This window comes from Pecten maximus, chromosome 5, assembly GCF_902652985.1.
Source record: "Pecten maximus chromosome 5, xPecMax1.1, whole genome shotgun sequence".
Classification (NCBI taxonomy): Eukaryota; Metazoa; Mollusca; class Bivalvia; order Pectinida; family Pectinidae; genus Pecten; species Pecten maximus.
Window position 1 is genome coordinate 47,344,755 of NC_047019.1, and position 14,716 is coordinate 47,359,470.

At 38.0% G+C, this 14,716-nt stretch overlaps 1 protein-coding gene across 1 annotated transcript in view; it reads left to right on the forward strand.

Moving 5' to 3' along the window:
* LOC117328208 (E3 ubiquitin-protein ligase listerin-like) overlaps window positions 1-14,716 on the forward strand; it is a 46,351-nt gene that overhangs the window by 4,496 nt on the left and 27,139 nt on the right. Inside the window, exons 3-9 of the mRNA XM_033885650.1 lie at window positions 4,915-5,013; window positions 5,459-5,689; window positions 6,978-7,030; window positions 8,645-8,825; window positions 11,686-11,859; window positions 12,165-12,355; window positions 14,564-14,696. Coding sequence (XP_033741541.1) covers window positions 4,915-5,013; window positions 5,459-5,689; window positions 6,978-7,030; window positions 8,645-8,825; window positions 11,686-11,859; window positions 12,165-12,355; window positions 14,564-14,696 — 1,062 coding nt within the window. The remainder of the gene's footprint in view (window positions 1-4,914; window positions 5,014-5,458; window positions 5,690-6,977; window positions 7,031-8,644; window positions 8,826-11,685; window positions 11,860-12,164; window positions 12,356-14,563; window positions 14,697-14,716) is intronic.

A 14,716-nucleotide genomic window follows, 5' to 3' on the forward strand; every position in this document is an offset into this window, starting at 1 on the left:
AGAAAAGTGGACCATAGATAGAAATGTGGACCATAGATAGAGATGTGGACCATTGATAGAGATGTGGACCATAGATAGAAATGTGGACCATAGATAGAAATATGGATCATAGATAGAAATGTGGACCATAGATAGAGATGTGGACCATAGATAGATAGGTGGACCATAGATAGAAATGTGGAACATAGATAAAAAATGTGGACCATAGATAGAAATGTGGACCAGAGATAGAAATGTGGACCATAGATAGAAATATGGACCATAGATAGAAATATGGACCATAGATAGAAATGTACACCATAGATAGAAATGTGGACCATTGATAGAAATTTGGACCTAATGTGGACCATAGATAGAAATGTGGACCATAGATAGAAATGTGGACCATAGATAGAAATGTGGACCATATAGATAGAAATGTGGACCATAGATAGAAATGTGGACCATATAGATAGAAATGTGGACCATAGATAGAAATGTGGACCATAGATAGAAATGTGGACCATAGATAGAAATGTGGACCATAGATAGAAATGTGGACCATAGATAGAAATGTGGACCATAGATAGAAATGTGGACCATAGATAGAGATGTGGACCATTGATAGAGATGTGGACCATAGATAGAAATGTGGACCATTGATAGAAATGTGGACCATAGATAGAAATGTGGACCATAGATAGAGATGTGGACCATAGATAGAGATGTGGACCATAGATAGAAATGTGGACCATAGATAGAAATGTGGACCATAGATAGAAATGTGGACCATAGATAGAAATGTGAACCATAGATAGAAATGTGGAACATAGATAGAAATGTGGACCATAGATAGAAATGTGAACCATAGATAGAAATGTGGAACATAGATAGAAATGTGGACCATAGATAGAAATGTGGACCAGATAGAAATGTGGACCATAGATAGAAATGTGGACCAGATAGAAATGTGGACCATAGATAGAAATGTGGACCATATAGATAGAAATGTGGACCATAGATAGAAATGTGGACCATAGATAGAAATGTGGACCATAGATAGAAATGTGGACCATAGATAGAAATGTGGACCATAGATAGAAATGTACACCATAGATAGAAATGTGGACCATAGATAGAAATGTGGAACATAGATAGAAATGTACACCATAGATAGAAATGTGGACCATAGATAGAAATGTGGAACATAGATAGAAATGTGGACCATAGATAGAAATGTGGACCAAAGATAGAAATGTGGACCATATATAGAAATGTGGACCATAGATAGAAATGTTGACCATAGATAGAGATGTGGACCATAGATAGAAATGTGGACCATAGATAGAAATGTGGAACATAGATAGAAATGTGGACCAAATGTGGATCATAGATAGAAATGTGGACCATATATAGAGATGTGGACCATAGATAGAAATGTGGACCATAAATAGAGATGTGGACCATAGATAGAAATGTGGACCATAGATAGAAATGTGGACCATAGATAGAAATGTGGACCATAGATAGAAATGTGGACCATAGATAGAAATGTGGACCATAGATAGAAATGTGGACCATAGATAGAAATGTGGACCATAGATAGAAATGTGGACCATAGATAGAAATGTGGACCATAGATAGAAATGTGGACCATAGATAGAAATGTGGACCATAGATAGAAATGTGGACCATAGATAGAAATGTGGACCATAGATAGAAATGTGGACCATAGATAGAAATGTGGACCATAGATAGAAATGTGGACCATAGATAGAAATGTGGACCATAGATAGAAATGTGGACCATAGATAGAAATGTGGACCATAGATAGAAATGTGGACCATAGATAGAAATGTGGACCATAGATAGAAATGTGGACCATAGATAGAAATGTGGACCATAGATAGAAATGTGGACCATAGATAGAAATGTGGACCATAGATAGAAATGTGGACCATAGATAGAAATGTGGACCATAGATAGAAATGTGGACCATAGATAGAAATGTGGACCATAGATAGAAATGTGGACCATAGATAGAAATGTGGACCATAGATAGAAATGTGGACCATAGATAGAAATGTGGACCATAGATAGAAATGTGGACCATAGATAGAAATGTGGACCATAGATAGAAATGTGGACCATAGATAGAAATGTGGACCATAGATAGAAATGTGGACCATAGATAGAAATGTGGACCATAGATAGAAATGTGGACCATAGATAGAAATGTGGACCATAGATAGAAATGTGGACCATAGATAGAAATGTGGACCATAGATAGAAATGTGGACCATAGATAGAAATGTGGACCATAGATAGAAATGTGGACCATAGATAGAAATGTGGACCATAGATAGAAATGTGGACCATAGATAGAAATGTGGACCATAGATAGAAATGTGGACCATAGATAGAATGTGGACCATAGATAGAAATGTGGACCATAGATAGAAATGTGGACCATAGATAGAAATGTGGACCATAGATAGAGATGTGGCCATAGATAGAAATGTGGACCATAGATAGAAATGTGGACCATAGATAGAAATGTGGACCATAGATAGAAATGTGGACCATAGATAGAGATGTGGACCATAGATAGAAATGTGGACCATAGATAGAGATGTGGAACATAGATAGAAATGTGGAACATAGATAGAAATGTGGAACATAGATAGAAATGTGGACCATAGATAGAAATGTGGACCATAGATAGAAATGTGGAACATAGATAGAAATGTGGAACATAGATAGAAATGTGGACCATAGATAGAAATGTGGACCATAGATAGAGATGTGGACCATAGATAGAAATGTGGACCATAGATAGAGATGTGGACCATAGATAGAAATGTGGACCATAGATAGAAATGTGGACCATAGATAGAAATGTGGACCATAGATAGAAATTTGACCATAGAAGAAGATGTGGACCATAGATAGAAATGTGGACCATAGATAGAAATGTGGACCATAGATAGAAATGTGGACCATAGATAGAGATGTGGACCATAGATAGAAATGTGGACCATAGATAGAAATGTGGACCATAGATAGAAATGTGGACCATAGATAGAAATGTGGACCATAGATAGAAATGTGGACCATAGATAGAAATGTGGACCATAGATAGAGATGTGGACCATAGATAGAAATGTGGACCATAGATAGAGATGTGGTCCATAGATAGATATGTGGACCATAGATAGAGATGTGGACCATAGATAGAAATGTGGACCATAGATAGAAATGTGGAACATAGATAGAAATGTGGACCATAGATAGAAATGTGGACTATAGATAGAAATGTGGACCATAGATAGAAATGTGGACCATAGATAGAGATGTGGACCATAGATAGAAATGTGGACCATAGATAGAAATGTGGACCATAGATAGAATGTGGTCCATAGATAGAAATGTGGACCATAGATAGAAATGTGGACCATAGATAGAAATGTGGACCATAGATAGAAACGTTGACCATAGATAGAAACGTAGACCAAACGTGGACCATAGATAGAAATGTGGACCATAGATAGAAATGTGGGCCATTGATAGAAATGTGGAACATAGATAGAAATGTGGACCATAGATAGAAATGTGGACCATAGATAGAGATGTGGTCCATAGATAGAAATGTGGGCCATTGATAGATATGTGGACCATAGATAGATATGTGGGCCATTGATAGAAATGTGGACCAAATGTGGACCATAGATAGAAATGTGGACCATAGATAGAAATGTGGACCATAGATAGAAATGTGGACCATAGATAGAAACGTGGACCATAGATAGAAATGTGGGCCATAGATAGAAATGTGGACCATAGATAGAAACGTAGACCAAACGTGGACCATAGATAGAAATGTGGACCATAGATAGAAATGTGGACCATAGATAGATATGTGGGCCATTGATAGAAATGTGGACCAAATGTGGACCATAGATAGAAATGTGGACCATAGATAGAAATGTGGACCATACATAGAAATGTGGACCATAGATAGAAACGTGGACCATAGATAGAAATGTGGACCATAGATAGAAATGTGGACCATAGATAGAAATGTGGACCATAGATAGAAATGTGGACCATAGATAGAAATGTGGAACATAGATAGAAATGTGGACCAAATGTGGACCATTGATAGAAATGTGGACCAAATGTGGACCATTGATAGAAATGTGGACCATAGATAGAAATGTGGACCATAGATAGAAATGTGGACCATAGATAGAAACGTGGACCATAGATAGAGATGTGTACCATAGATAGAAATGTGGACCAAATGTGGACCATAGATAGAAATGTGGACCATAGATAGAAATGTGGGCCAAATGTGGACCATAGATAGAAATGTTGACCATAGATAGAAATGTGGACCATAGATAGAAATGTTGACCAAATGTGGACCATAGATAGAAATGTTGACCATAGATAGAAATGTGGGCCATTGATAGAAATGTGGACCATAGATAGAAATGTGGACCATAGGTAGAAATGTGGACCATAGATAGAAATGTGGACCAAATGTGGACCATAGATAGAAATGTGGACCATAGATAGAAATGTGGACCATAGGTAGAAATGTGGACCATAGATAGAAATGTGGACCAAATGTGGACCATAGATAGAAATGTGGACCATAGATAGAAATGTGGACCATAGGTAGAAATGTGGACCATAGATAGAAATGTGAACCATAGATAGAAATGTGGACCATAAATATGATACTCTCCTTTGCAAAAGAAAAGGAGAGTATCATATTGAACACCCTTGGCTGGCGAAGTTGATGCTACTTCAAATGTGATTTTTAGCCCACCATCTGATGACAGCCTACCCTACATCAAATGTGATTTTTAAATCATTGGTGGTTATATGGGCCTACCAACTTAATACAGTACTTGGTTCTTGTTACAGGCACTTCAGGAATTCAGTAGTCTTTGTCAGGAAAAAGATGTAGAAGAATTAAAAGCTGTCCTCCCATTTTGGCCAAGAATGTTCAATAGGGCAGCTCTGGTAAACACTTCATCTGTTCAATATATACATGTATACACTGGAGTCGAATGAAAGCTGTAATATGCTTTTCAGTTTTCCATTTTATTTTTAGATTTATCAATTAATTCTAATTTATTTACAGTGTGTTATCATTGGATGAAGCTAAGTTAAAGCAATTTGTGAAAAATCTTCATGTAATTATATATAATCAACAAGAAACAAAATCAGCTGATGATACATCAATTTATCAGGACGTTCTTTAAATTACACATTTATGTATTAGGATGTAATGACACAAAATCAGCTGATTACACATTAATATATCGGGATGTAAAATAACACAAAATCAGCTGATTATACATTAATGTATCGGGATGTAAAATAACTCAAAATCAACTTATTACACATTAATTTATCAGGATTTAAAATAACACAAAATCAACTGATTACACATTTTACGTATCAGGACGTAGACCATAGAGTACGGGAGACAACCCAGCACGCAATGACGGCCCTGGTTGTTAAAGCAAGGAAGCATCTGGCACCACACCTACGCAGCCTGATGGGGGCCTGGCTCTTGTGTCAATGTGACACTTACCCTACAGTATCTGCTGCTGCTACTCAAGCCTTTCAGTCTGCCTTCCCTCCTGCCAAACAGACTGATGTTCTTGTCTACTGTCGCACAGAGATCACACAGGTATAACTAGTTCACTGCAACTGATGAAAAACTATTGACAAGTACAGGACTAATGTAATTACACAGTATATACAGGACTAATGTAATTACACAGTATGTTCAGGACTAATGTAATTATACAGTTTGTACAGTACTAAAGTAAATACACAGTATGTACAGTACTAATGTAATTACACAGTATATACAGGACTTATGTAATTACACAGTATGTACAGTACTAATGTAATTACACAGTATGTACAGGACTTATGTAATTACACAGTATGTACAGGACTAATGTAATTACACAGTATGTACAGGACTAATGTAATTACACAGTAAGTACAGGACTAATGTAATTACACAGTATATACAGGGCCAATGTAATTACACAGTATATACAGGGCCAATGTAATTACACAGTATGTACAGGGCCAATGTAATTACACAGTATATACAGGACTAATGTAATTACACAGTATATACAGTACTAATGTAATTACACAGTATGTACAGGACTAATGTAATTACACAGTTTGTACAGTACTAAAGTAAATACACAGTATGTACAGTACTAATGTAATTACACAGTATATACAGGACTAATGTAATTACACAGTTTGTACAGTACTAAAGTAATTACACAGTATGTATAGGACTAATGTAATTACACAGTATATACAGTACTAATGTAATTACACAGTATGTATAGGACTAATGTAATTACACAGTATGTACAGGACTAACGTAATTATACAGTATATACAGTACTAATGTAATTACACAGTATATACAGGACTAATGTAATTACACAGTATGTATAGGACTAATGTAATTACACAGTATATACAGGACTAATGTAATTACACAGTATATACAGGACTAATGTAATTACACAGTATGTATAGGACTAATGTAATTACACAGTATATACAGTACTAATGTAATTACACAGTATGTATAGGACTAATGTAATTACACAGTATGTACAGGACTAATGTAATTATACAGTATGTATAGTACTAATGTAAATACACAGTATATACAGGACTAATGTAATTACACAGTATATACAGGACTAATGTAATTACACAGTATATACAGGACTAATGTAATTACACAGTATATACAGAACTAATGTAATTACACAGTATATACAGGACTAATGTAATTACACAGTATATACAGGACTAATGTAATTACACAGTATATACAGAACTAATGTAATTACACAGTATATACAGGACTAATATAATTACACATTATGTACAGTAGTAATTAATGTAATTTGTGTGATTATCTTTTGTAGTTTTTGACTGATCAACTCCTGAATCAGACTGCCAGCACTCTAAGTGACCCCAAGTAAGTATTAACAACTTTATTAGTGATATACAGGTATAATAGAGAAGGTCACTGTTACACGATGTAGGATACACCACATACAAGTATCCTTAGTGTAGTGATGGTACTACAGTAAAGTTACATCTGATGTAATGATGGAACTACAGTAAACTGACATCTGATGTAGTGATGGAACTACACTAAACTTACATCTGATGTAGTGATGGATCATGGAACTTCACTAATCTTACATCTGATGTAGTGATGGAACTACAGTAAACTTACATCTGATGTAGTGATGGAACTACAGTAAACTTACATCTGATGTAGTGATGGAACTACACTAAACTTACATCTGATGTAGCGATGGAACTACACTAAACTTACATCTGATGTAGTGATGGAACTACACTAAACTTACATCTGATGTAGTGATGGAACTACACTAAACTTACATCTGATGTAGTGATGGAACTACACTAAACTTACATCTGATGTAGTGATGGAACTACAGTAAACTGACATCTGATGTAGTGATGGAACTACACTAAACATACATCTGATGTAGTGATGGAACTTCAGTAAACATACATCTGATGTAGTGATGGAACTTCAGTAAACTGACATCTGATGTAGTGATGGAACTTCAGTAAACTGACATCTGATGTAGTGATGGAACTTCACTAAATTTACATCTGATGTAGTGATGGAACTACACTAAACATACATCTGATGTAGTGATGGAACTACACTAAACATACATCTGATGTAGTGATGGAACTACTGTAACCTTACAATGATTTCATCCTTCGATGACCTACATCCTAAGATGGCCTACTCCATGCTGTATCCCCTGTCCAACAATGATAATTCAGTAGCTATCACAAACAAAATACTCCTTTGTTCTCAGTAGGATGTGTGTTTTATCTCTGATTGACAGCATAGTGCAGTCTATGAAATGTGAAAACATAAAATGTAAAGTTGCTGAGAAGAAACATTTTAAATACACAAAGAGAAGATGATCAAGACAAGAAATAAAGGAATTTATTTCTGTATTTCACAAGACATAAAACCACTTTTGACAAATGAACCAACAGTGAATTGCCACATAATCTCAGGTAAATTAAGTCTCCAATAGATTGCAATTCTGTTGTGATAGTATACCACTATGGTTAGACTATTAGTATACCACTATGGTTAGACTATTAGTATACCACTATGGTTAGACTATTAGTATACCACTATGGTTAGACTATTAGTATACCACTACGGTTAGACTATTAGTATACCACTACGGTTAGACTATTAGTATACCACTACGGTTAGACTATTAGTATACCACTACGGTTAGACTATTAGTATACCACTACGGTTAGACTATTAGTATACCACTACGGTTAGACTATTAGTATACCACTACGGTTAGACTATTAGTATACCACTACGGTTAGACTATTAGTATACCACTATGGTTAGACTATTAGTATACCACTATGGTTAGACTATCCCAATAGTACTTTCCTCAGTAGTGTTACCTAAGTGACAAATCCACACTACAGTCAAGACTAATACATGGGGTGGGAAATGTAATTATACCTCTACCATCATGTTGATTCTAGTTTTTTGTTCTTTCAGGACCACAGATCCTGATGACATGCAAAACAAATACCTCAGAGTGATGACATCATCACTTTATGCACTAAGGAAGCTTTTAACATCTCTCCCAGTCAACCAAATAGAGGCACTTACAGATAGTCTAGACATTCTACTCAAGGATTCCAAGTTTTGGAAACATGGAAAGTCCCCAACAGCAAGTGTAAGACTTTATATTATATGTGTGTGTGTAAGTTTACTAAAGGATAGGTTAAGTGAAATGACACCACGGACAGAGTGAGTGAGCTGACACCACGGACAGAGTGAGTGAGCTGACACCACGGACAGAGTGAGTGAGCTGACACCAAGGACTGAGTGAGTGAGCTGACACCAAGGACAGAGTGAGTGAGCTGACACCAAGGACAGAGTGAGTGAGCTGACACCAAAGACAGAGTGAGTGAGCTGACACCAAGGACAGATTGAGTGAGTTGACACCAAGGACTGAGTGAGTGAGCTGACACCAAGGACAGAGTGAGTGAGCTGACACCAAGGACAGAGTGAGTGAGCTGACACCAAGGACAGAGTGAGTGAGCTGACACCAAGGACAGAGTGAGTGAGCTGACACCAAGGACAGAGTGAGTGAGCTGACACCAAGGACAGAGTGAGAGAGCTGACACCAAAGACAGTGAGCTGACATCAAGGACTGAGTGAGTGAGCTGACACCATGGACTGGGTAAGTGAGCTGACACTAAGGACAGAGTGAGTGAGCTGACACCAAGGACTGAGTGAGTGAGCTGACACCAAGGACAGAGTAAGTGAGCTGACACACAGGACAGAGTGAGTGAGCTGACACCAAGGACTGGGTGAGTGAGCTGACACACAGGACAGAGTGAGTGAGCTGACACCAAGAACAGAGTGAGTGAGCTGACACCAAGGACAGAGTGAGTGAGCTGACACCAAGGACAGAGTGAGTGAGCTGACACCAAGGACATGATGTGTGAGCTGATGTTATGAATGGCAGTCATTTGTTTGTTAACTTTTTTTATCATTGATTTTTTCTACGAATCACTCAGTCAGTAGCAACCAAATTATAATGGAGAATCTCAGATGATCTCGTTAGTTTAAGCAAGTGTCCTGGAGTGATATCTATAAGTGTCCTGGAGTGATATCTATAAGTGTCCTGGAGTGATATCTATAAGTGTCCTGGAGTGATATCTATAAGTGTCCTGGAGTGATATCTATAAGTGTGCTGGAGTGATATCTATAAGTGTGCTGGGGATATCTATAAGTGTCCTGGAGTGATATCTATAAGTGTCCTGGAGTGATATCTATAAGTGTCCTGGAGTGATATCTATAAGTGTCCTGGAGTGATATCTATAAGTGTCCTGGAGTGATATCTATAAGTGTCCTGGAGTGTTATCTATAAGTGTCCTGGAGTGATATCTATAAGTGTCCTGGAGTGATATCTATAAGTGTGCTGGAGTGATATCTATAAGTGTGCTGGAGTGATATCTATAAGTGTCCTGGAGTGATATCTATAAGTGTCCTGGAGTGATATCTATAAGTGTGCTGGAGTGATATCTATAAGTGTGCTGGAGTGATATCTATAAGTGTCCTGGAGTGATATCTATAAGTGTCCTGGAGTGATATCTATAAGTGTCCTGGAGTGATATCTATAAGTGTCCTGGAGTGATATCTATAAGTGTGCTGGAGTGATATCTATAAGTGTCCTGGAGTGATATCTATAAGTGTCCTGGAGTGATATCTATAAGTGTGCTGGAGTGATATCTATAAGTGTGCTGGAGTGATATCTATAAGTGTCCTGGAGTGATATCTATAAGTGTCCTGGAGTGATATCTATAAGTGTCCTGGAGTGATATCTATAAGTGTCCTGGAGTGATATCTATAAGTGTGCTGGAGTGATATCTATAAGTGTGCTGGAGTGATATCTATAAGTGTCCTGGAGTGATATCTATAAGTGTGCTGGAGTGATATCTATAAGTAAGTGTCCTGGAGTGATATCTATAAGTGTCCTGGAGTGATATCTATAAGTGTCCTGGAGTGATATCTATAAGTGTCCTGGAGTGATATCTATAAGTGTGCTGGAGTGATATCTATAAGTGTCCTGGAGTGATATCTATAAGTGTCCTGGAGTGATATCTATAAGTGTCCTGGAGTGATATCTATAAGTGTCCTGGAGTGATATCTATAAGTGTCCTGGAGTGATATCTATAAGTGTCCTGGAGTGATATCTATAAGTGTGCTGGAGTGATATCTATAAGTGTCCTGGGGATATCTATAAGTGTCCTGGAGTGATATCTATAAGTGTCCTGGAGTGATATCTATAAGTGTCCTGGAGTGATATCTATAAGTGTCCTGGAGTGATATCTATAAGTGTCCTGGAGTGATATCTATAAGTGTCCTGGAGTGATATCTATAAGTGTGCTGGAGTGATATCTATAAGTGTCCTGGAGTGATATCTATAAGTGTGCTGGAGTGATATCTATAAGTGTCCTGGAGTGATATCTATAAGTGTCCTGGAGTGATATCTATAAGCAAGTGTCCTGGAGTGATATCTATAAGCAAGTGTCCTGGAGTGATATCTATAAGTGTCCTGGAGTGATATCTATAAGTGTCCTGGAGTGATATCTATAAGTGTCCCAATGATAAGGATTGTAACAGTTTTTAAACGGAATTTTCATTGACTCTAACTGGTATATTTCAAGGTCACGGGTTCAAATCTGTGAAAGTGTTCAAACATATTTTTTTTTTGAAGTAACTGAAGGCCTGTTATTAATGATACCTGACTTTTCCTTGGCCAATATCCAGGTATTGAGAGTTCAAACCAGGATCTAAAATATTGGAAGAGTTTTTTCCTGAAAACAAAAATACTCAAAACCATAAACATTGTACCTAGTAGTCAGAAGCATGACTCATATTCTATTCTGAAGAACCAGGAATCCTAAAGCCATGTTTGGACAGTTCCTCACTAGTTTGTTAAAATGCGTAATATTTGTGAATTACTGATGAAGTTGTTCATCAATGTTATTGATATTCTGTTTTGTTTTGTTTGTTTTTTTCAGATAAAAGCCGCCTTTTATTCATTCCTTGCCAGTATCTGCCAAATACAACCAGAGTTGTCTGCCCTTTATAGCAGTAAGATGGCAACGCTGGTCCTACACAATGTGGATGAGAAAGACCCAGTCATTTGTGCCCCTGTGTGGGAAGCTGTACTTTCCCTCATTAATTATTTACCAGTTAGTATTAAATAAATCAAATCAGTATTAGATGAATTTTATAAATGTTCTTTCACCAGTTATTTCATGTTGAAGTGTTTAATTAAAACCATGATATTTTGTTGTCAGTTATTGAGTTTGTAATAGATTACACCAGCATTATATTTATCTTATGACACTTAGAGGATGTTTGGAATTTTATTTGATATTCTGTTAATTTTTCCCCTGAAATGTTTTTTTTTATTCTGAACAAAAGTGTTCTTACATTTTTAGTGGCTTTAAAAGTATCTTTGATGCATGGCTTTATTAACCGATCTATTTTTCAGGACTGCTGGAAATCTGTAAATGTTGAAAAAGCATTTTGGCCCAAATTACGTTTAGCCCTTGAAAATGGTTTCTTCGGAAACATGGCACTGATTGGTCCGAACATGCTGCCATTTCTGAGTAAAGTACCAGCTGACATCCTGGGGGCCGACAAGAATTTTTACACGCAGTTCTTCTCTTATATGACATCAGGGTGAGACTTGCATCTATATTTATTTTTTTATTGTTGTAATTCTGACACATTCCTTGCAGGACATTAAAGATTATTCTTTCATAAATATGAAAGCAATCTTCTGTGTCTATAAAAAATATCCATGTTGTATTGTTTTTATTATTGTTTATTTTTCTGCAAATTGAGCTAAAAACTTTTGATCTAATTAAAACACGATGTTCTGACACCAAAATACACTGACACTGACACTGACACTGAAATAACCCAGAATATCCTGCTTAAACAATTTTACATGATATCAGTGAGAGATCTCTTATATGACACAAGGGGGAGACATATCTCTGTCATGACACCAGGGGGAGACATATCTCTGACATGACATCAGGATGAGACATATCTCTGACATGACACCAGGGTGAGACATATATCTGACGTGACACCAGGATGAGACATATATCTGACATGACACCAGGGTGAGACATATCTCTGACATGACACCAGGATGAGACATATCTCTGACATGACACCAGGGTGAGACATGGCTCTGACACCAGGATGAGACATATCTCTGACATGACACCAGGGTGAAACATACCTCTGACACCAGGATGAGACATAGCTCTGACACGACATCAGGTGAGACATATCTCTGACATGACACCAGGATGAGACATATCTCTGACATGACACCAGGATGAGACATATCTCTGACATGACACCAGGATGAGACATATCTCTGACATGACACCAGGGTGAAACATGACTCTTACACCAGGATGAGACATTGCTCTGACACAACATCTGGTGAGACATATCTCTGACATGACACACCAGGGTGAGACATATCTCTGTCATGATGACAGGTTGAGACATAGCTCTGACATGACACCAGGGTGAGACATATCTCTGTCATGATGTCAGGATGAGACATAGCTCTGACATGACATCAGGATGAGACATATCTCTGACACCAGGATGAGACATAGCTCTGACATGACACCAGGATGAGACATATCTCTGACATGACACCAAGATGAGACATATCTCTGACATGACACCAGGGTGAGACATATCTCTGACATGACACCAGGGTGAGACATATCTCTGACATGACACCAGGGTGAGACATATCTCTGACATGACACCAGAGTGAGACATATCTCTGACATGACACCAGGATGAGACATAGCTCTGACATGACACCAGGGTGATACATAGCTCTGACATGACACCAGGGTGAGACGTATCTCTGACATGACACCAGGATGAGACATACCTCTGATATGACATAAAGGTGAGACATAGCTCTGACATGACACCAGGATGAGACATACCTCTGACATGACACCAGGATGAGACATATTTCTGACATGACATCAGGATGAGACATCTCTGAAATGACACCAGGGTGATACATAGCTCTGACATGACACCAGGGTGAGACATATGTCTGACATGACACCAGGGTGAGACATATCTCTGACATAACACCAGGATGAGACAAATTCTGACATGAGGCCAGGTTGAGACATATCGGACATGACACCAGGGTGATACATAGCTCTGACATGACACCAGGGTGAGGTGAGACATATGTCTGACATGACACCAGGGTGAGACATATCTCTGACATAACACCAGGATGAGACATATCTCTGACATGACACCAGGGTGAGACATATCTCTGACATGACACCAGGGTGAGACATATCTCTGACATGACACCAGGGGGAGACATATCTCTGACATGACACCAGGGTGAGACATATATCTGACGTGACACCAGGGTGAGACATATCTCTGACATGACACCAGAGTGAGACATATGTCTGACATGACACCAGGGTGAGGTGAGACATATGTCTGACATGACACCAGGGTGAGACATATGTCTGACATAACACCAGGGTGAGACATATCTCTGACATAACACCAGGATGAGACATATCTCTGACATGACACCAGGGTGAGACATATCTCTGACATGACACCAGGGTGAGACATATCTCTGACATGACACCAGAGTGAGACATATCTCTGACATGACACCAGGATGAGATATATCTCTTACATGGCATTTAAGAGATATATCTCTGACATAACACCAGGATGAGACATATCTCTGACATGACACCAGAGTGAGACATAGCTCTTACATGGCATTTTAGGACAAATTTATTACACAACACCATGTCAGTTATAAGGTATTATCGGTGTTTTTGTTTACAGTCTAGGTAAGGCTACAGTCCAGAGCAGTCCAAGTGAGAGTGCTGCCATGGTGAAGGCTTATATAGAATGTTGTCAGTATGTCAGCATGACTGTGGATGATAAACAGATTCCCAGGTCAATCATCATAGAGCAGGTAGGTCACATATAATTACA